The 23,592-nt window shown below is 31.4% G+C and overlaps 3 protein-coding genes across 3 annotated transcripts; 2 read left to right on the plus strand and 1 right to left on the minus strand.

Moving 5' to 3' along the window:
* Window positions 1–1,275: 1,275 nt before the first annotated feature.
* On the plus strand, window positions 1,276–7,205 carry LOC123305297. Its single transcript, XM_044886980.1, has 3 exons — window positions 1,276–2,903; window positions 3,642–4,300; window positions 4,567–7,205. Exons 1-3 carry the CDS (start codon window positions 1,355–1,357, stop codon window positions 6,139–6,141), a joined length of 3,783 nt encoding a protein of 1,260 aa, XP_044742915.1. The 5' UTR covers window positions 1,276–1,354; the 3' UTR covers window positions 6,142–7,205.
* A 2,705-nt stretch (window positions 7,206–9,910) lies between these two features.
* LOC123299648 (TELO2-interacting protein 1 homolog) lies at window positions 9,911–19,943 on the minus strand. The gene is made up of 9 exons (XM_044881923.1): window positions 19,916–19,943; window positions 19,640–19,825; window positions 18,376–18,849; window positions 17,434–17,672; window positions 16,360–16,735; window positions 15,591–15,897; window positions 15,052–15,280; window positions 14,807–14,958; window positions 9,911–9,986 (listed from the first exon to the last, which is right to left on the minus strand). Exons 2-8 carry the CDS (start codon window positions 19,731–19,733, stop codon window positions 14,812–14,814), a joined length of 1,866 nt encoding a protein of 621 aa, XP_044737858.1. The 5' UTR covers window positions 19,734–19,825; window positions 19,916–19,943; the 3' UTR covers window positions 9,911–9,986; window positions 14,807–14,811.
* On the plus strand, window positions 10,588–13,216 carry LOC123295053 (zinc finger protein OZF-like). Its single transcript, XM_044876264.1, has 2 exons — window positions 10,588–10,597; window positions 11,272–13,216. The coding sequence occupies exons 1-2, from the start codon at window positions 10,588–10,590 to the stop codon at window positions 12,996–12,998; spliced, it is 1,737 nt and encodes a 578-aa protein (XP_044732199.1). The 3' UTR covers window positions 12,999–13,216.
* Window positions 19,944–23,592: the final 3,649 nt, after the last annotated feature.

Here is a 23,592-nt window from a genome sequence, read left to right on the forward strand (position 1 = left end):
TGTATTTTTTAAACATTATCTGACATTGACCTATATTAGATTTAGAGTCCGTGACATTTTTTAGAGTGGAAAGTTATCAAGGCCGCAACCACTCTTCTTCCCTCACGGCTAATGTGACCGGCGCTCATTTGATATTTGTTTATCGGGAAGCATTTTTAATTAAAAAAAAAAAAAAAATGAGACTCAGATACCAAAGTATGTACAATTTGTAGCTTTGTCAAATGAAATACTCTAGGTCTTAAGTTTAAAGTTAAAATGGAATTTATTATATCAGCAGTTTACAATGTTTCATTACGGGATGACTGGAAGAAGGATTTAGCGATTGTTTGGATAAAAGTTCAGATTATAGGGTTCCCAGTTTCTCGGCGAAGAGCTTCAGACGGATATCGTAGGAGGATTTTCAAAATCGCTCAAAGACAATAATTAAGAAATTTTTGCATTCTGGCAAGCTGCGAGCGTGCAACGTTTGACCAAATTGGAGCAGCGTACGTGAGTACGAGCCAGATAAAAACAGTAGGTTTATAGCAACAGTCGGGTATAAATGTCAACGTAATATTGTAATTTCCGTCAGATTGTAAACAGATTTCAAAAAACCACTCCAACTAGTATTAACCTATTAATGAAAATCAACTCGTTACGTTATGTTTAGTGGGTCTGGATTGAGTTGGTACGGATTGGTGGTGTTTTTTGGCCCTTTTTTGGTAGTAGAATTTTACAATTTATGAGTACAAGTAGATGAAGTTAGTTGTATAATGTACAAATTGATATATCATTTCAAATTAGCGCACAACAGCCCGCTTTTATTGAGACAACTTAGCGATCGCAGCGCCTCGCTTATTTTGTAGCGATCGTTCTCCTTCTCTCTAACCTCCATTCTCTATGTCTATACTTGACACATTCTGTAACGGTATAAAAAAAACTGTGATGAACGCACTCTATATTATTTATGCCATATTCCCAAATCAGAAGTAAATATGGCAATCAAAAATAATAAAGTATAAAAATTTTATATGCAGCTGATTACTTAAACGAAAAGTGAATTGTTTTTTCTATTTATTAATTAATTAAATAGTTATTAAAATATTAATCTTACTTAAAACGACAGGTAAGTCGACAAAAAGACTAATCGAAAGATACTTATAAGATATTGGAATATTTATAAACTGTAAAAAAAAAGTCAATGTATTCATTTTCGAGGTTGATAACAATTCTATATTTCTTATTTACAGATGAAATAGTCGTAATTTAAATGACGAAATATTTCTGTTAAAATGTTTTATTTCTCAAAAATAACATTGATTTTATGACAATGGTTATCGTTTAAAGTCAGTTTTACACTACAAACACTCTCAAAATGAATACGGTAGTGTGTCCCGTGTGTACGTTATATTTACGTAATAATATAACATTAGAGGAACATTTACGTACACATCCGAAAGCAAAAGTGATTGAAGCATTAATTTCGGCAACAACAAGTAAAAATGTTACGAGTCAACCCGCAATCACAATTCCACCATGGCAACAAACGACTACACTCCAAACGAACAATTCGATATTGGTACCAGTTCAAGCCAATAATTCATCAATTATTTATCAACAGTTTATGAGTAGTAACACCACTCATATGGCACCCACAATGAACGTTCCACAATATATAACAATACCAACAAATGGGGGATTTAATCAACAGCCGTTGATTATGAATCAACATCCATATTTATATCAACATCAACAACAGCAATTACAATTTATGGCGGCTCCTATGGTACCCGTTGGATTCAATTATCCCCCGGATCCATTAGAGATCAATCCAACTGTTGAAACAGTTCCATCGCAATCGACATCGGTTATTAATCTTGTTGATCGACAACCTGTTATATCAACTCATCAAAAATCAACGGAATCAATTAAAATTCCGAGTACTTCGGAGACTTCGAATGGTGAATCAACAATAACGCAACCGGTAAGCAATAAATCAAATTCAGAATCTAATCAATCATTTATATCCGAACCTGTAATCAGTAAACCATCGATTACTGAACCTGTAATCATTAAATCAACAAGCCAATCGATTATAACTCAACCTGTAATCAATAAATCAATAATTAGTGAACCAACAATCAGTGAATCGATTATAACTCAAACTTTAATCAATAAATCAACGACATCTCAATCTACAATCAATAAATCAACATGTGAATCGATTATAACTCAATCGATTAATCAACCAATAATATCTGAACCTGTAATCAATAAAATAGCAGAATTTGTAATGAGTAAATCATCAAATCAATCGATTATAACTCAACCAATCAATAAACCAATAATATCAGAATCTGTAATCAATAAATCATCAATATCTGAGCCAGTAACAAGTCAATCGATTATAACTCAACCATTAATCAATAAATCAACAAGTTCTGAAACTATATGTCCTAAATCATCAAATCCATCGATTATCACGCATGCTGTACTCTTTAAATCGATAACACCTCAATCGAAATCTATTGAAACATCATCATCGTCTTGTTCGAGTCAAATTGATCGTTCAACAGTGGTTTGTGCGCCAAGAAAATCACAAACATCGCCTGTATCGGTATCGACAATCCAATTAGCGGATATTACAATTAGTACCGAAGTGATACCAAAAGATTCACAAAAACCAGCAACTGAATATGTGAATACAACGAATCAAATGGAAATTATACCAATTTATAATAAGAAAAATAATTTAGATCAACAAATTGATTCGAATGAAATGTTGTTGGATACAAGTGAAATAAAAATTGATGAGACTGAAACGAAAGTGAATAAAAAAACGGTTATTGAAGTTTATTCGAATGACAATACACAGCAACAATGTGAAAAAATGGATATTGAAACGTTTCATGAAAAGATGGCGGGTGAGTAGATTACAAAACTTAGAAAATATAGCTCCAACTAACCGTTGCTCGGTTACGATATAAATAAAATATTCCCATAGTAGCGACTCATTATCTTATTAGCAGATACCCGCATGGCTTCACTGGACAAGTAAAAACCACCGCTTTATAGCCTCCACCTCTCTTGATCACACTTATCCCGCTTCCATAACACCCGAAGGGATTTTTTTGCACAGCTAAAATGTATTCACAATTTTCAATTTTTTAAAGTGCAAAATAGTCATAATTCATTGAGTACATCAGAAAAGATGGCCATGAATTCAAAAGGATGATCAAAGATGGACCAGTAAAATATCAGATTAAATTAAATTTTTTTTAAATATATTATTTTAAATTATAGCTCATGTGTTATTCTGATGTATGAGCTATATTTTTGTACAGTTTCATTCAAATCCATTCGGTAGTTTTTGCAAGAAACCGTGACGCGATTTCTCAGAAACCTGCAGGGCGTCAGATTTAGACTGTTTGGATCCGAAATCTTGGATTCATCAACCCTGGGAGAAATCCTAGCGGAGTAAAGACAGAATTCTACAGCATCATCTGCTTAAAATAGCATCTCTTACCCGGTGACTTCTTGCCTTTGAGTGATAAGTTATTATCAATGAGGGTACAGAGGATTTCTTGTTCTAAGTGCTAAGGACCCATTTCCGGTACCCCCCTTATATTATTTCTGATTTATATATTATTATATTCCCCCAGATGACGATGAAGAAGACGATGCAGATGCAGATGAAACAACGCACAATGAAAGCAATTATATCTTACCAGATGTATCGTTTTATCAGATCCCAAAGTTTGAGGATATGACCATAGAGAATAAAGAACCGCCAAGGAATTCTCAAGAAACTAAGAACGATATCGTAATTATTAAAAATGAAGTAATTTCCTTGCCACCAAACAAACTCGCATCAGTTTATCTACCTTCGTTGCCCGATCACGATGATGATACCTCATTCAAAGTGGAACAACTTAAGGTAGACCTAGAGCATGATGCCTACGGAGAAATTGTAGAATTTGGTGATATTAAATTAATGTTAAATAATGATATGATAAATCATGGAGGAGCTACCACAGCGGTTGTTAATGATTTACATTGTATGGAAGATATTTATGACGATGATAAATCGTCACCGGTTTTATTGAATATCGGGGAAATGGTTACCAATAAACAGGAATATAATGAAAGCCATGAGTACCGTGAAAATGAAGAATATCATGAAAATCAAGATTATCATGATAGCCATGAACATTATGATAGGGATAGTTTAAATATACGTGCAGATGAATGTATGCCACCAAAAGGTGAATTATCCGAACAAGAGAGTAATGGAGCTGGAGATGAAGAGGTTTGGGGAAAGGTAAGATCAATTCATTAAGAGATTTCTCTCTTTGACGATTTCTCCGACCTAAAGTCAGTCGACGTCAAAGCCCTCCTGCTGTTCTTAAACAGCTCGAAATGGTTCATGGAGTAGTGGCCGGGAATGGGACAACCCATTAACGGTATCACAACGGACCCTATGGTCTAAGTGTGTCCCACCCCAGGACAGCCACTCTAACCTTACCTAACCTAGCCTAACAGGAATAAAAAATTTCGTCAATAAATTTAAATCATATATTATTTCAGATGTTTCAAGAAGGCAGTTCTGGTATATCAACATCATATGATCTGATTGCTCGTGAAAGTTGGGAAGCGTCTGATTCATCTGATTCCGAATTAACACCACCCTTACAAAGTCGCATCTCACCAAACGATCCAAGCGAAACCAAAAGTCAACAATCAGATCCAAATAAAAGAATTGTATATAAATGTAGTTATTGTAAAGAAATATTTAACTGTCCGAAGGAGCGTCGTGTCCATCAAACGAACATGCACGATCATAAAGATAAAATAACGGAAAAGGATGAAGATGATGATGACGATGTACAAATTGTTGAAGACGAAGAAGAAGAAGAGGAAGACATGAAAAATATTAAACTCGAAGATGAAGAAGGTAAATTTAACGCACAAATGGACCCAAAACATACACATTGTGAAATATGTAACATTGAATTCGAAGCAATTGAACGTTACAACGAACATTATCGTAGCGAACATCCAAACATTCCGATACCCCGTTACAAATGTAGCTCATGTCAATTAACCTTTACGCTTGAATGTAAGTTCTCACAACATTTAAAAATCCATCCTCTAGTTTGTCAAATCTGTTATAAATTATTCTTCAAACAATCAACTTTACAAAGACATCTTCGACGGATTCATTTAACGAAACGGAAAACACCACCGAATAAGAAATATTCATGTGAAGTATGTTTTGAAAAATTCGCAACTTACGCGAAAAAGAACAGCCATATCAATTCAAAGCATGCGGATGTTGCGGCAACGATGTTTAAGTGTTCAATTTGTAATGAGACATTTCGTAAGCGTAAAATTCTTAAACAGCATCGAGATACTGTACATATGTTACGAAAACCTCAACGAGATTTTGTTTGTCATTGTGGTGAGACATTTAAATCAAAAAATCGTTTTACTTGGCATAGTGAAATACACGAATCCAAACCGAAAGCATGTACTTTTTGTAGTGAGAAATTTGTACATACAGCAAGTTTAACACGTCATATACGGATCGCACACAATGAAAATTACATCCCTGACGATAATCGATTAAGTGAAAACGTACCCTGCCCAATTTGCAAGAAAATGTATTTAAAATCATCGTTGGACGTTCATATTAAAATACACACGGGTGTTAAGCCGTTCTCGTGTCACATCTGTAACAAAGTTTTCACAACGAAATGGAATCTAAAACTACATAAATGGACGCATGCCGCACGACTATCGAAACCGTATAAGTGTAATCAATGTCAAAGTGCGTTTATTCGACAGAATGATTACGTATCGCATATGAACTCACATCGGAATATCAAACCGTATACGTGCAATCATTGTGGACGTCAATTTATACGGAAATATAATTGTCAGCGACATGTGCGGGAACACGAGAGAGATAAGTCACATAAATGTACTGTATGTAATAAAGAGTTTCATCGATCGTATTATTTACGGGAACATTTACGGGTGCATAGTGGTGATCGACCGTTTTCATGTCACATATGTGGGAAAACTTCCACAACGAAATCGAATCATAATAAACATATGCGTATACATCATGCACGAGATCCTGTTAGCACCGAAAATTAGATTGATTATCGTTTTCTTTACGAATTTCTATATTTTTTATTAACGCATGCTTGAAGTGAAATTTCTTTCAGATTGTTAATAATGTCTGTACTTAAAAATAAAATTCGTTTAGTAAATCATATGCTTTTCTCGATTCCGGGCATAGAAAATTTCCTCGGGATGGACGTTTAAAGATTTTCGTGATGCGAGTTCCCGCGAAAATTTTGGAAATAAATTTACAATTTTACTAGTTAGCTTACAATCTGATGGAAATTACATTCTTACGGTGATAAATATACAAAATCATGCATGCATCTTCGTTAATTTGAGAACTTAGACCCGATTATTATAATACAGAGTGGGGCATAATAATATAAAAAGGGAAGTTTATGCGGTTTGATGCAATACGTTCCTTAACTGAAAGCATTTCTTTTTCAGTCATCTGGAATAGAATACTTTCGATTGCTATTAAATCTACGGAAAAATTCACTCTGTGTGGCAGTCACTGACTTGCAACTCCGAACAAAACAATCATACGCCGATATTTCATCATTAAGCTCTCTGTTCGTAAGATTATTAACGCAAAGGAAGATTGTGTTTCGTAAGGGAATCGAGTACTTTCGATTGATAATAAATCTACGGTAGAATTTACTCTGTGTGACAGTCACTGATTCGATACTCTAAAAAAAAAAAAAAAAACAATCATCGTTCGCCGAATATGCGTTATTCTATCGTCTATGATTATGACAACTGAAAAAAGAGCTTTGAGATAAAGGGACGTATTGCAACTATCACATGCCAGTCACTTATATGATAGAAGTGAATTTCCTAAAGAAGAAACACTGGATTATTCCCCACCCTGTACAAACTGCCTTGTAAAAAAAAGTATAATATGTGTTTACACAGCGCATGTGTAAAGTTTGTTGTAAATAAAATGAGATAGTTTTTTTATCTCGGAAAAAAAGAATTCATTTAATCTGTACAGACTTTTTTGCTATAAAAAAACAACGGGCAGTGGTATTTGGTAAAACTTAAAATGACTTAAAATAAATTTTTTAAGTTTATAATTCGCTTCGCAATTGAAAGTGATTATAAATAACGCGTAGAAAACGATAGCTAATTTTCTGTCATCCAAAATCGAACTTTTTCGTCAATAATAAACGAAAAATTCAGTGTTCATTGTCTGCAATCTCTTTCAATTGTAGAGCGATATTTGTATTCCTTTTTTTCTTACACTGCCTTTAATTAAATTTTTTTTTTTTTTTTTTTTTGTAGAATGTTTAATTTAATGTTATTTCTAGTCTTGAATTTTCCGCAATATTTTTTTAGAATAATTTTTAGTTTACTTAGTTAATTTATACATTTCGTTATGTTTTTATTTTTACGACTGTTAATATATAAGTAAAAAAAAATCCTATATTCCAAGGTTCAAGCAGAAATGGAATTTATTCGGAAATTATAACACACTCCCCAAAAATAACAACACTTTTTGTTTCGTTAAAATTCGCAATAATTACAGGCATGTAACTTTGTTACTTTTAATTCTTTTGGGATTTACCAGGCTCATTTTAAGGGAAAGAAGTGAAATTGAATATTCGCTACTCGAATACACTCCAAGATTCGAATTATTGTCCCTGCAATTGGAAGTCCACCTAAGGATCCTTTGTGCATTCCTTGAGAACAAACTGTTTCAAGAAGGTGAGACGTTTTTGGGTAAGAGGTGCTATTTTAAGGAAAGGAAGCTATAGGATTTTGTCGAGGTCAGATTCCGCACGGAAAGTCAGTAGTCCACAGTTTACCCTGGGGGATTGCTCCTATGATTGATGGACCAACGGTTTCGGACTTAAAAATTCCATATCTGACACCTTGCAGGTTTTTGCACGTTTAAATAACATGTATGGAGGTTTCATTGTCCTTCGTTCAGATCCTACAAGTAGAATCATCGGAGATCCTCAAGTTATGAAGGTAATAGTTCAATCAACAGTGTCCTGTCAAAAGTCACACCACCCTTCTCAATTGTATTCTAGAAAGGCCTATCTGTGGTTATGAACAGCTTTGGCTGTTGCATGCCTTGCGCAAAGTTCCAGTAATCAAGATAGGCTTATTGTTGCCACTCCTTGATTCGGTAAATTCCGGATCATCTTGCTATGAGAATGATAGACTCGGGTGAAAGGGGCGTTTGAGACGACTCCTCTCGTATCAACGAGTACGCTGCTTTGTTCGCTTTAACACCAGAGTAGCCCGATACCTAGACCAGCCTGTCTGTGTTATTTCGTTGGCCCGAATTTCAATTTCAACATTGATGGGACATCTTATTATTAAAAGAGCTTCTGTGTAAGACTTGCCTGTAAATTATTTACTCTTTCCATTTTCAGAATAATTCCATGATCTAGCAAAATGAACTAGGAATATATAATACTAAATAATTAAATTCGAAAATTTAGCTGTTTGTTTTTAAAGCGAAACAAAGCTATATTATTGAATGTATGGGAAAGAATGTGTACATTTAATTTAAGTGGGGAAAATTTTGCACACTATGAATATCATAAATAAAGTAAGTCTACACTGTAGATCGATTTTGTTTTTATTTTTTACAAAAACAATATTTTGGATGTCCAGAAGGTTGTTGATTACGATTTCCATCGGTTTTTGTAAATGAATCTTGATTACAATTTTGTACACTCCTAGGCACAAAATTTTGTTATAAAAGAATTATCAAAGAAATTGAAAAAGAAAAAAAAATCCGATTGAAATGAATCGTACAAGTTTATTCGGCTTTGCTCTTATCAAGATTTTGTTTACAAGACCGTGTAATCAATCAACATTGAATTGAAATTGAATGTTTTCAAAAGTCATTCCAAATTGTTTCCAAGTTTCCTATAATAAATCGTTTGCTCGGTGTAAACTTACGTGTACCTGTGATGATTTTTTTAAATAAAAAATTTAAAAAAATAAACTTCTATGTGAAATAATAAATAACAATATCTAATATTATATATGTTATAATAGGGCTTAGGGCTGGGATGTATTTTTACTACTCATTTTATTAGTGGCAAAAATTTGGGAGAGATTATTGTCTAAATTGCATGTAGTATCTTTTTACTTTACGAAAAATTTAATAGTCAGAGGAATTCAAAATTTTTAATTGTACGTCTATGAAAGTTTTTGTAGATCTCTTCAATTTCTGTTAATAAATAAAATGATTTTTCATAATCAATCCAGGCCCAGCACCTACAATGAATCAAAACATAAATAAAGAATACACATACTTTTCATTTGTGTATGTGTAGTTAGGTAAGGTCGTAAGCCTTAATTAACTGAATTAAGGATATATTAATTAAGTAAGGAATAAAAAACAATTGATTTTATAAAAAAAACAAAAACAATTATTGTTATTTTTAGTAATTTATAATATATTTAATTGAGTACGGTGTATAAATAAATAATTATATTATTTAAAAAAGATTATTCAAAACATCATTATTGGAAAAATAAATTTTAATTTTCATCATAATTATTGTATTTTTATCCTATTAGTTTACAAGTCCATGCTGAAATTTTTCGGGGGAAATGACTCATCAGGAATCATGTTGAAAAAGATGCTCCATTTAAACAGGTTAATTAACAGGTAAGATTATGAATATCACATCCCTTGGTATCCAAAATTTAAAAAAAAAATTATTTTTATGTGTAACTCTAGTGGATTTTTTATTTATTTCATTTTTGTTATCTTGAACTTTTCTTATTTTATTTTTTGATAACTCTGTATTGTTGTAATTACGAGTTGATTGGGTTGAGTATGTCGACTATAGAGGAGTTGGTCCGGGTTTGCAATTTTTAGCACTTGTGTTCAAAAAACGGGAACACTATTACAGAAAACAGAGATGTTAGGAAAAAAGGAAAGTTGTGGTTTTTTATTTCTAAAATTTCCTATGAATCAGTAATAACTACTAGAAACGTATAAGATTCATAGAGGTATAATAAATATGTTCTTTTTCAACAAAATTTAAAAATAAGTAAAAAAAAGTATGTTAAAAGTCCTTTGATTATTGAGTGAGAGGAATATATCGTCTGCGCCGAAATGTTTTTGCCCGCACCTACTCACTCTGCTAATCTGCTGGCAATATACGAGTATTACATATACAACGTGTTCTGTTATTGACTGCAGAAATTTTGCTTCCGAAAATAAGCTCATCAAGAGCAAGAAAAAAACTATTTTGGATCTGAGGCCTAATTTGGGAGATACGGGTAAGGAAAAATTGATAAATTTGTTCATTCACTGACTATCATTCGATAACCAGTAGCCAATAATAATCAGTAGATATTAGTAAATTTCACTTAATGATGGAAGGGATTTAAAAAAAAAGTATAAAATTATTTAATTGGTTTTGGTCAAATCCCACTTTTTTTTATATTTTTATTATACTTCTGAGAGAAAACATTAGATTATTAGTAAACAAACAAATTATGTCACAATGTTTGTTTGTTTACGCCCACTGTGTTATTGTTTTCTCACAAAAATATAATAAAAATATAAAAAATGGGATTTTTGACCAGATCCAATTAAATAATTTTGAACCTTTTTTAAAATCACTTCCATTATTAAGTGAAATTTACTAATATCTACTGATTATCATTGGCTACTGGTTATCGAATGATAGTCAGTGAATGAACAAACTTATCAATTTTTCCTTACCCGTATCTCCCAAATTAGGCCTTAGATCCAAATTTGAAAAAGATATTTTTTTGTTGCTCTTGATGAGCTTATTTTCGGAAGCTAGGTTTCTGCAGTAAATAACAGAACACGTTGTATAAATATTCTATGTTCAATAATCAATACTTACGACACAACCTTCAAAAAGCTCTATGGGGTTGGCTCCAACAAAATGGAAAATTCTATTAAACTTGAAGAAAACATTAAACTTGAAAACAAATTAAATACTGAATTTATAATAAAAGAGGAAGCTTTTGAAGAAAATGAAATAATAGCAACTGAACATATTAAAGAAGAAATAATAGCACCTGCATTTGACGAAAACATTAAACTTGAAAACAAATTAAATACTGAATTTATAATAAAAGAGGGAGCATTTGAAGAAAACATTAAACTTCAAAACAAATTAAATACCGAATTTATAAAAAAAGAGGAAGCATTTGAAGAAAATGAAATAATAGCACCTGAACATATTAAAGAAGAAATAATAGAAGAGAATGTTACAATAAAAGATGAAAAACCTAGTTTTAATGAACAACTGTTAACGGACAACTATAAAAATATTAAACTTGAACAACAATTACACACGGAATTAATTATTAAAGAAGACGAAAGTGATTTAGAATATTTTCGAAATGATAATGGAAACAAACTTTTATCATGCAATGATTGTGATGAAACATTTAAAACTGAAAGAAGTCTAATTTTACATCGAGAAATTCACACTGGAGGGAGACCGTTTTCATGTGAACATTGTGATAAATCATTTAATCGGAAAAGCCACTTAATTCGACACCAAGGAACTCACACTGGAGAAAAACCTTTTTCATGTGAAGATTGTAATAAATCATTTAGTCGGAAAAGCCACTTAATTCGACACAAACTAACTCACACTGCAGGAAATAAACCTTTAGCATGTGAAGATTGTGACAAATCATTTGATCGGAAAGACAACTTAATTCAACACAAACTAACTCACATTGCAGGAGAAAAAACTTTTTCATGTGAAGATTGTGACAAATCATTTGACCGGAAAAGCAAGTTAAACCGACACAAACTAACTCACACTGCAAGAGAAAAACATTTTTCATGTGAAGATTGTGATAAATCATTTAATCGGAAAAGCCACTTAATTCGACACCAAGGAACTCACACTGGAGAAAAACCTTTTTCATGTGAAGATTGTGATAAATCATTTGATCGGAAAAGCAACTTAAACCGACACAAACTAACTCATACTGTAGGAAAAAAACCTTTTTCATGTGAAGATTGTGATAAATCATTCAGTCGGAAAAGCCATTTAATTCGACACAAACGAATTCACACTGGAGAAAAACCTTTTTCGTGTGAAGTTTGTGATAAAACTTTTTCTGACAAAAGCCATTTAGTTGAGCATTTACGAATTCATACCGGGGAAAAACCTTTTTCATGTGAAGATTGTAATAAATCATTTAATATTAAAAGCCACTTAAATCGACACAAACTAACACACACTGCAGGAAATAAACCTTTTGCATGTGAAGATTGTAACAAATTATTTGATCGGAAACGCAACTTAATTCAACACAAACTAACTCACATTGCAGGAGAAAAACCTTTTGCATGTGAAGATTGTGATAAATCATTTAATCGGAAAAGGCTCTTAATTCGACACAAAAGAACTCACACCGAACTCAAATCTTTTTCATGTGAAGATTGTGATAAATCATTTGATCAGGAAGGCAACTTAAGCCGACACAAACTAACTCACACTGCAGGAGAAAAACCTTTTTCATGTGAAGATTGTTATAAATCATTTAATCGGAAAAGCCAATTAAATCGACATAAACTAACTCACACTGCAGGAGAAAAACCTTTTGCATGTGAAGATTGTGACAAATCATTTGATCGGAAAGTCAACTTAATTCAACACAAACTAACTCACATTGCAGGAGTAAAACCTTTTTCATGTGAAGATTGTGACAAATCATTTGATCAGGAAAGCAACTTAAACCGACACAAACAAACTCACACTGCAGGAGACTTAATTCAACACAAACTAACTCACATTGCAGGAGAAAAAACTTTTTCATGTGAAGATTGTGACAAATCATTTGACCGGAAAAGCAAGTTAAACCGACACAAACTAACTCACATTGCAGGAGAAAAGCCTTTTTCATGTTAAGATTGTGATAAATCATTTAATCGAAAAAGCAACTTATTTCGACACAAAAACATTTTTCATGTGAAAATTGTGTAAATGATTTGTTCTGAAATGCCGTTTAATTGAACACAAACTTACTCACACTGCAGTACAAAAACTTTTTTCATATGGAGATTGTGATAAATCATTTAATCGGAAAAGCCACTTTATTCGAAACGGACTCACAGTTTCGAAACAAACAAAACAACAGGCAAAAAACAGAGTAGAGAAATTATATGTAAGATAAGTGACATCTTTCCAGAACATTTAATACGTAAATTTAATATACTATTCTTTCTTATGAATTAATGTATTTTCACACGTAAACATATTTAAACTAAAAACATTAAATATAATTTGTAAATAAGTTTTGAAATGTCGCTCTTAGCGTTTGCGCAATAGAATATTAAACGAATTCATTCTTATGAAAATGGTTTCTCATACGAAATCCATATCCCTATCCCTATATATTATAAATGGGAAAGTAAAGATTTTTGTTTGTTTATTAGTTAAGCTTTCAAGCAAAAAAAATAATGAATGAATTTGAATGAAACTTAAAAATAATATAACTCATACATCAGAATAACACATGAGCTATAATTTATAAAGACGTACTTATAAAAAAAAATTTAATTTAAACTTAATCTGACATTTTACTGCTTCATCTATGATCATCATTTTGAACCATAAATTAAAGATTTCTGTTAATTTTTCAATAGTAAATGTAAAACAATTCATGGTCATTTTTTCTGATATACGAGTACTCAGCGAATTATGATTGTTTTAGACTTAAAAAAAATTGGAAACTGCATATATTTTAGCTGTGTAAAACAATCGCTTCGAGTATTATGGAAGGGGAATAAATGAGATCAAGAGAGGTGGACGCTAGTAAGCGGCGGTTTTTGTTTTTAATCCCAGTGAAGCGGGCGGGTTGTGATGTTGATGGTACCAGTCTTATTGCTATAATGCTATTATTACTTTATGGAAGTGAAAGGAAAGCGTTGGTAAAGAAATATATGGTCTTTCAAAATGACGAAATTTATTTAAAACAAACGATAAATAATTCGAAAATATTTACTTTGAAATTAATTGAATAGATACTAAATTTCTAAATATTCGGAGGTGCGGAGTATTATACAAGTGTTCCATTTTCGATGTTATTTTTAAATTTGCCACTATTTTGGTGTTTTATGGACAAGTGACAAGCGAAAACATTTCAGAATTTTATTTTTTATTTTTTAATTAACAAGTGAAATTTACAAAATTTAAAATACTCCCGACAAATGCGGTTTTTTTTCTTGCAACTTTCTCCAAACTAAACCGGTTTTCTTGGAACATAGATAACGACACTCTTTATCAAAATACCTTTCAAATTTAGGTTAGAAAAAATCATACATATTTAATACCAAAATTTTAATAAAATTTCGGCACATTTCCAGAATAATTTTTTGAATGGCGTCGATAGTATTTAGTTTCAGATTATTTGTGATTTGAGGATCATTAACGTAGATCTTCGAAAAAAGCCTTCGAAAAAAGAAAAACGAAAACAGGCGTTACATTGGAAGATCTACACAATAAAAAAAAATCTGCTTTCAAGAGATTATTCATTTGCCAAATCGTTTTAATATCAAATGTTTTGTCATTTTCGTTGATCGGAATTTTCTTACTTGCCACACGTCAAAATACAGGTCATTCTAGGTCAAAATGCCATTAGCTCAAAAAATAACATTGAAACTGGAACACTAATCTGTTTATAAACAAATAATATTACAAACATTTTCAAAACTTACAAGAATCAAACAACTTCAATAAAACTTTTTAAAATTTTCAAATTCAATTTGTATTCTTTGCTTTCTATAATCGATTTATCGTTGAATATTATTTGTGTTATTAAATTTTTATCGATTTCATTACATATTTTATAGAAACGGATACAATTTTCCTAAAATAATAATAAAATTTTCAAAATGAAAATGATATTCGATATACATGATGTTTTGGAACTACCGCAGATTATAATAAATTGCCGACTTACTTGTAGGGGTTTTGGTTGACGATTACTTAAGTATGGAATACCGGATGAAAATATTTCGTTTAATAAAACAACATCAGTAATTTTTAAATTTTTAACAATTTCCGGAATATATTTTAATAATGTTAATTGTAATTTATATTGTTGAGTGTAACGATAAGCTGATTTACTATCTTTTAAAAGACTATCTGGTGCTAAATCTTTTAAATATTTTATTAATATTCTTAATTGTCTAAAAAAAAATAATTTATTGGGATCATGAAATGGATTTTATCCAGTCAAATTACACTTTGAAGGTTAGAAAAATTCCCATAGAGCTAAAAATTGTTATGAATGTTCAGAATACTATTATAAATGAATTGTGAAAAGTCCCCATCAATCCCCCTTGTGCAAAAAATTTTATTGAGGGGGAAAGTTTGCAAAAATAGGTTTTTCGCGTTTTTCAGCAGCTCTATGGGAATTTTTGTAACCTTCAAAGTGTAATTTGACTGGATAATGAAATAGCCCATCTAAATCAATAGTGTAATAGAGGAAGTACTTACGGTAATGTTCGTCGTCCTAAAAATGTATCCGTAAATTGAATCATTGTATGTAATAAAATTACACTACGATCTACAATTAATGGATTTGATATCTCTTTGAAACGACCAATAAGTGGAGACCATATTAAATGTACCATTGGTAATATTATATCCTCCCATTCACGCAATACTCCCACACCAATTGTTAGTACGTCAAGTGTAAGAATTTTTAAATTTTCATCTTTCGATGGTAAAAAATGTACGCAACGTTTCATTATATCGTTTGTTAGCTGTATTTCAAGAGGTGGTTTTGGTTTGTTATTTTCATCTGAAACACAATAAGATTTGAAAAATTGAAAGAGAATTTGTTTGTTGAGTGTTAAGTTGTTAACTCTTCAATTTAGTAAAATTCATAGAGATAATATCATAGAGCTACAAATTCGCCGCTAAACGGTTGATCGCAGTAGAGAAAGACCGGATAAAGTAGGTGGATAAAGATGTAAAAAGACAGTTAAAGTAGTCGTGTCTGTTTTCATCTCTCTTATATTTCTCTTTCTTTCTACCTCCTTACTGCGTTCAAGAATTCACTTATTCCGTTTCGTATGCCTATACAGCTCTATGGTAAAATTACATATTAATACAGTCGACAGGTTAGAAAAAGTGGGATTAGGTGGAAAAAGGTCGGAAGTTAATGAAACTTTAAGATAACATTTTCTTAAGTTTTGGACCTTGAAGACCCTGTACAAACAAAAAAATTAAAAAAAGATAAACGAAATTTAGTAAAATTTACCTATATTTGAGTCAATTTCATCCATTTCTTTCAACTCCTGTAATTTTTGTTGCTCCTCCTTATAATCCTCCAGAATCATTTCAGTTGTAGTCATATTTTGTTCCCGTTTTTTAAATTCCTCATCAATTTCATCATATTCATTCACAATTTCACGTAATCCATCTACTTGGGTTAATATATTCTCAGATTGTAGTTGATTCATTTTGGCCGCATCGTATGTATCGTTAGTTCCAGTTTCGTTAGAGGTGCTTAATAAAATTTTCAAATTACGATCTTTCTCTTGCCATTGAGCAACAGTTTTAACAAATATTTGAAATAGACGAATAAATGGTATCCAATTTTTGTACTGAATTTTATCTAAACTTTGGACTAGAGCCTGTAAAAAAAATTGGATTATTTAGATAATGTGCCATATTTCACATGGTGGAAATAGGGAATATTCATGAAATTTAAATTTGGTTCAAATATTTTTCTTCCGTAACTTTAATGACTGGACATTTCAACTAAACCATTATTTTAGTAATTAATATCTTTTAAATTACTTAAAATTAATTATTAAAAGTACTAATTCAGTGAGGGCATTTAAAAATTTCTAAAACGGAAATTCAAATTTTTATACGGGGCTTGTCAAATTTGTTGACATACTGTATGATATTAATTATTTACATTTTATATGGTATTTCATTAAATTATACTATTCTACGGCTTTTTATTACAAAGCTTAATAATAACGAGTGTAAATTCTGTGTTGTAAATTCATTTTTTTAGCATGTAAATTATACATTGAACTGTCACCAATTGACAGATCACGTACTTATACGTCATCAACAGAGAGCGCCCAAAAACTGCGTTTAAATATCTCAAAATTATAATGTATTTTAAATATTTGTTTACACTTAAATACAGTATTTTTAAGCAGTATTTATATTTTTTACTTTGTTATAACGGTGTAAAAAATGAATTAAAAATATTAAAAAAAAAACATGAATATTCCCTATTAAGCTGGTTGGCTGCGACGTAAGTATTACCCACTCCAAAAAATTAACTGGATTGGCGATGGCTTGATATACTTACATCACTAATAATCTCCTCCATACATGGTAAAATACCGATTGTACTGTATCTCATGATGAAACCAAGTACATCCAATACTTCAGAATTACATTCTACGTAGCGTAGTTTCTTTATAATATGATAACGTAAATAATCACTGTTATTCACTAATAAACTGGTGACATTTGTAAAATTTAAAGCGTCCTTTATCATATTTATTGAATTCATGCCAGCCAGTGAAACATAGGTTTGTGTACTACCTGCAAATTTTATATTATTAATTTCTGAAAAAGTGCGGAATTTCACCGTTACAGTCTATCTATTCGATCGTATTTTTAGGGATATCTATCCTTCATGCGAGAATTGAAATTGAGATGTGTGTAGGTTCGGGGATAAAAATCACAAGACGGGGTTGATGAACCTAAAATAAAGGAAGCGATACCCTTTGGTCAATAATCGGCGCTCAATAATCTGTAACACGAAAGGTTACGGTGGGGCATACTTACGATTTTTTTTGCTTATTTGAAGCAAATGATGCTAACTTTCATCTAGAAATGAGTTGTTCTCAACGACGAGCACACATTAGCATTTACTAAGAGAATCAGGTCGCATTTTGAAGTTAAAAGTCCGGCCTTAAAGTTTCAAGATTCCAATCGAGGATTATCTATGAATGGCTCGGGAAACTGAACCACCTAGCATTGAATACCACAGTCAACCTGATCTAAAAGTGATTATATCAAACCCGCCTTGATTCCTGGGATTTTGTGCAAGTTGTGCATAGCCACAACCAGGCGGACTATTTGGACTGTGTTCTGTTAAAACTGGTTAGAATACAGTTGGTAGAAGGTTTTCAACGCTACAGAGGAAGTTTTTAACCAGAAATTCACTCTCAAACATCCATATTCATAATTTGGGGATCTCAGATGATCTCACTTGAAGGGTTCGTCAAAATGAGACACTTACCTGCACGTTCCAACAATATGTAAAGAGTTTGTCGCATAAATCTATCAAACGATGAACCCAAAGCCTGTGCAGCCAATCCAATTCCTTCAGTCATCAAACAAACTTGTATAACATTACTTTTAATTTCTTTAATCGATTCACAATCTGAATCTGATTTTATTGGTAAATACCAATGATCTGTATCAATATACACTTCTAGAATATTCTCAATTATTTCGAGTTTATATTCAATATTTGTAGTACTATTTTCGATCGGTGTTGAAGCAATTGTATTTAATAAAAATACAATTTCCTTACGTTGTTCATGAATCGTTTGAAAACGATCCAATAACATGTTAATAATTGTTTCAGCTCCATTATTTGTTATTTGATTGCCAATTACATGACAAGCTGCGCATATTTTCTCGTGGGCTTCTTCGTTTAAATGACGAAATTTTTTCCATGGGGCACCAAGTTTTGATACATCGTTGAAATCTAAAATTGTTTGCAAAATGAAATTTGCATAAAACTTAAAGTTCAAATCAACAGTTAAAAAAAGCTAAAAATACTTATGCTAATTGCTTGTATCTGGGTCTGGGCAGGCCCGGCAGCTATAGTGGATAGATCTATCAACACAAAATTCTATCGAAAATTATAATATCATCGATTATGTTCACCTTCTAAGTCACGTTCAACCAAAATCAGCCAAATTTTTTGACTTTATTGAGCGATTACCTATCGGTCAAATCTCCGATGTGTCGATAAGATTGACAACTTTTAATAAAAACGATTTTGACACAAGATTGTTAAGCGTCAGGGACATGTTTTTGTAACTTTTACAGAGATAAAATGAGCACACGAAAACTTTGGGGGAATTTACTGTCTTACCGTTCTCCCCGTCAGTTGCCTGTGAGACTTTCGATAAGTGCCATCACACGCGTCATTTGACTTTGACAAAAAAATTTCAAACTGATAAAATTGAAAAAATGAGGTCACAACACCAAGGAGAAGGGGGGTTTACAAATGTGACCACCTTTGACAAAGACCGGGGGAAGGGGAGGGGCTTAGTAAAAAAAATCATTGAGTAGGATGTAATTTATGTATGACTCTACTTTAATATTCGAATAATTTTGATAACGTTATCTCAAAAGCCATCAACATTAAAACATTTTATTTATACTAATCCTTCCCTTCTCCCATCACTGACCAGCTACCTACTCGGACTAGGAATGATCTACAGGATCTCATTGCCTCGATTGATGTGAAACTTCTTCTAAAAACTTACCTTTAAATGAATAATCTTCCAATAACGATAAATCAATAACATCAAATTCAACAATTGTAATTAACGAACTTAACAAATAATTAACATAATCCATAGAATCCAATACTGGAAATGAAATTTCTGATTTGGTAAATATTCGTAAATATTCACATAATAATGTTAACGTTGATATTTTGGATTTTTCATCTAGAAAACAAGTAAACGTTAAATCGTATATTAAGAGTAAAAATTTATTATTTCCAACTTTATATACAACGCATTAAAATAAAAAATTACCTATCGAATTAATAATCAGTCTTGGTAATGTTGTTAAAAATTGATGAAATAAATTTTCAACGATATCGATAAATTTATTATTATCATTCATTATTAGAAATTTATTTAAAATTGTTGAACTTTCGAATTGAACCATTTCAAAATCATCTCCGGATAATTTTATTAAAATTGATATGTAATATTTCATTAAGGGTTCCATGTTTCTATTAAAGAAAAAACCAGATGATTAATGATAAGTGATGGCACGAGAATTTCAGGACCAGTTAGGAATGGGATGAGAACTTGATTAAGCCAAAGATATTTTAGACCGAAAAATCTTAGTTAGAGGGGAAAGTAAATTCTGGGGTTTACTCTGAAAAGGATGAAGATTAAAGGCTGTCGTTTTAGCTACAGCAGCAATTCTGTAACTTGCTAATGTAGCGCTCCCAATTTGACGCATTCGGGCAGACACTTTTTCATACACATACATGGTTCTCCTTAGTTATACCTTCCATACGGTAGGCAGATATGGTCGAAGTGCAATCATAGGCGTTCCGGAGATCTTATCTTGCTTTAAAGAGCCTCTAAAATCAAAATCGTTACGGCTACCCGTGCATCACGAGCAGGAGGAAATGAAATCAAATCTTCTTTATCACTGTCCGGCTTTTGCCATGAAGAAATGGAATCATTTGTTCTTAATGGTTCATGGAGTAGTGACTGGGGATGGACCAACCCGCCTTTCAGTATCACAACGAACCCTACGCGACTTATATTGTGGTCTCATGAGTCTAACCTTGCAGGTTCTACTTGCGTTTCTCCGTTTTTACTCACCTCAAACAATTATTAATAAATAATTCACATGTTTTTACAACTTCTAAACGTACAGCTGGATGTGAATGATTTGCTAATGTGCTAAAATTCTCCGATTGTGTATCCAAATTTTTGATAACAATTTTATAAAACTCTTCATCACGTTTTTTATACTCAATTTTATCACTTAGAACAATTTTAAATTTAAGTTTTTCATTATCTTTCGGTGTTAAATTATCATTAAGAATACGTGCGATAAATCGTCCCCAACATCTTACGGCTGTCTATAAAATATAAAATTAGAATAGTTGATCTTTATAATTTATTGGTTTGAAGTAATTTTTTTCCTTCGTACCATTGTTATTTGATGTCCCTGTTTTTCATCACTTTTACAAATATCATGTAAACGTCGTGAAACACCCGGTAAAATATTTGCTAATAATTCTGCTGTACGAAATTGAATTACTTTTGATGGTTTGGTTGGATCATCGTACAATTGTGATATGGACATTATACATTCCAATGCTGATATCCTAGAATAATGAAGAAAATTTGACAAACTCGTAAAAAAGTGGCGCATTTAAAAAACCGGATAAGAGATGCTATTTTAAGCAGATGAAGCTATTGTATTACTACAGCTTCTTTGCCAGGATTGATGGATCCAAGGTTTCAGATCCAAACATTCTAAACCTGACGCCCTGAAAGTTTCTGGAGATGCAAATAACATGTATTTTTTCATAAAATTACCTTAAAGTACGAAGTTTCTCCTTTTCAGCTAAATCAAGACATGTTGAAATTAATTGATACATCATCACATACGTTTTCGAATCCCCACTATAAAATTCATCTAGAACTTTTTCTGATAGACTTGTAAAAATCATTTTTAAACATATTACGATATTTAATCGTAATTCTTCACTTGATTTAACATCTGTTTTGCAACAAAAATATTTTAATTCTTTAAAAATAAACGCTTTGAAAATAAAACGACATAATGTTAGATACATACGAGTTTTTGTAGACGAAAAAACTTCTAAATTTCCATGGCACAAAGCATCAATATATAATATAAGTAATTTAAAATCATCAAATTGATATTTTCGTTTTTGGGCGTAAATTTGAACTGCTTGAAGTAAAGTCATTAATAAATCCTCCCTAAAATAAGAAAAATTACAAAATTTGTACGTTTTGGAAAGCCTACAACCTTAGTTAAGAAAAATCATTTCAAATCGTTCAATCGTTTTTAATAATTTTAAATTATCTGCTACGATTCAAAACTATTTAAAACTAGCATGATGGCCACCCGCTTCACCGGACTTAAAAGTAAGGACCACCGCATTATAGCCTTCACATTCCTTGCTCTTATTTATCCCCGTTCCATAACACTCAAAACGGAGATAGGGATTGTTTTACACAAGTAAAAGTATATGTACAACTTTAAATTTAAAAAAAATGCAAAATAGTCATATTGCATTGAGTATATTAGAAAACCCTGGTTGAACAGATGGCCATAAATTGTATTTAGTTCACTCTTTTTACAAAAATCTGTAATTTATGCTTTACAATGATGCTCATCAGTGAAATGTAAACAAAAAATTTTATTTTTTTAAAATATCTTTAGAGCTACATTATTGTAAAGTTTCATTCAAACCCATTGAGTAGTTTTTGCGTGAAAGCGTAACAAACAAACAAACTTTCTTTCACATTTATAATATACCGGGATGATATAGAATGATTTTAAATTTTGAATCGTTTTAAACGGTAATGTATAGTTGTTCACTAAACTACGCGAAACGATTAAAATTGTTTTATTTTCAAAACATCTCGAATACAGACGAACAAAACAGACCCAAAATATGCAAAAATCGTGTCCAAAAAATGTTCATGAAAAATTCATTTTACACAAAATTTTCTAAATTCGCGTTTGGAGCATAAGAGTGGGGTCAATTTTGAGAATTAAGCGAATAAACGAAAACTTTCGAATTTTACGCCATTTAAAATGAAAATCTAGAACTTCAAGAGCGATTTTTTCATACCTATTTCCAGCTACCGCAAGTTGTCGAACTTCCTCTGGATTATTTAAATTTTTCGCAATGGTAACCATAGTTGAAAAAGCATCAATCCATTCATCATTTCTCTCATCAATATTTCGTATCAATCCCATAAACATATACATAAAACGTTTTTCCATTTCGACTGACATAATTTATTGATAATTATTCAAATTACCCGCTTCAGTTTGTTTATATACCCACCGTTGTTAACCTCACAACACAAAAGAACAAGTGTTTCTTTTTTTATCTCTTTTGTAAAAATTTTAATAAACAAATTTGTTTTTTCTATTATTGTTTCTTGAATTATTTTGTTCGATGTGTTTTATTTGGTTCGAAACAGGTATTTAACAATTAAAAAAATATGGTGCACATAAATTCATTTTTCACACTATTAATTCTTTATTTTGACATTTCGTTTATTCTATTTTGCACATACACAACCTGTTTGGAAAATAAATAAATTTTCACAATATCTATGCATTTCTTTGTACATACAAGTAATTTTCTTTGCATGAACTTTGTTTAAAAAAAAGTCAATAATCGCATTGTTATTGTCTTGGAAAAATTTTTATCTCTGCTTATAACAATTAATTTAAATAGTAAGACAATATGGTTTAAAATATATTTTCAATTTTATTTAAAAGAAACTATTTTTTGTGTGCAAATTTTTTGCCAAGATCATAGTAAGATGGAACCAGTATGAGCACTTTATTGGTTCTTATCAAGGTTATTGATAATTTAAATTTTTCTTTCTATATTGCCACCATTTTGTTTAAATTTGAAAAATGAAAATTTTCATACAATTTCATTGATGAATACTCCCAAACTAGCCCA

This window comes from Chrysoperla carnea, chromosome 1 (genome assembly GCF_905475395.1).
Source record: "Chrysoperla carnea chromosome 1, inChrCarn1.1, whole genome shotgun sequence".
Taxonomy (NCBI): Eukaryota; Metazoa; Arthropoda; class Insecta; order Neuroptera; family Chrysopidae; genus Chrysoperla; species Chrysoperla carnea.

Excerpts from the sequence above, each read along its gene's own strand:
- LOC123305297 (XM_044886980.1), top strand. The coding sequence starts at position 1,355 with ATGAATACGGTAGTGTGTCCCGTGTGTACGTTATATTTACGTAATAAT. Across the intron at positions 2,904-3,641 it reads GTTTCATGAAAAGATGGCGG|ATGACGATGAAGAAGACGAT; the intron begins GTGAGTAGATTA and ends ATATTCCCCCAG. Across the intron at positions 4,301-4,566 it reads ATGAAGAGGTTTGGGGAAAG|ATGTTTCAAGAAGGCAGTTC; the intron begins GTAAGATCAATT and ends ATATTATTTCAG.
- LOC123299648 (XM_044881923.1), bottom strand. The coding sequence starts at position 19,733 with ATGGATTATGTTAATTATTTGTTAAGTTCGTTAATTACAATTGTTGAA. Across the intron at positions 18,850-19,639 it reads GGAAGATTATTCATTTAAAG|ATTTCAACGATGTATCAAAA; the intron begins GTAAGTTTTTAG and ends AAACAATTTTAG. Across the intron at positions 15,281-15,590 it reads TTAGGACGACGAACATTACC|ACAATTAAGAATATTAATAA; the intron begins GTAAGTACTTCC and ends ATTTTTTTTTAG.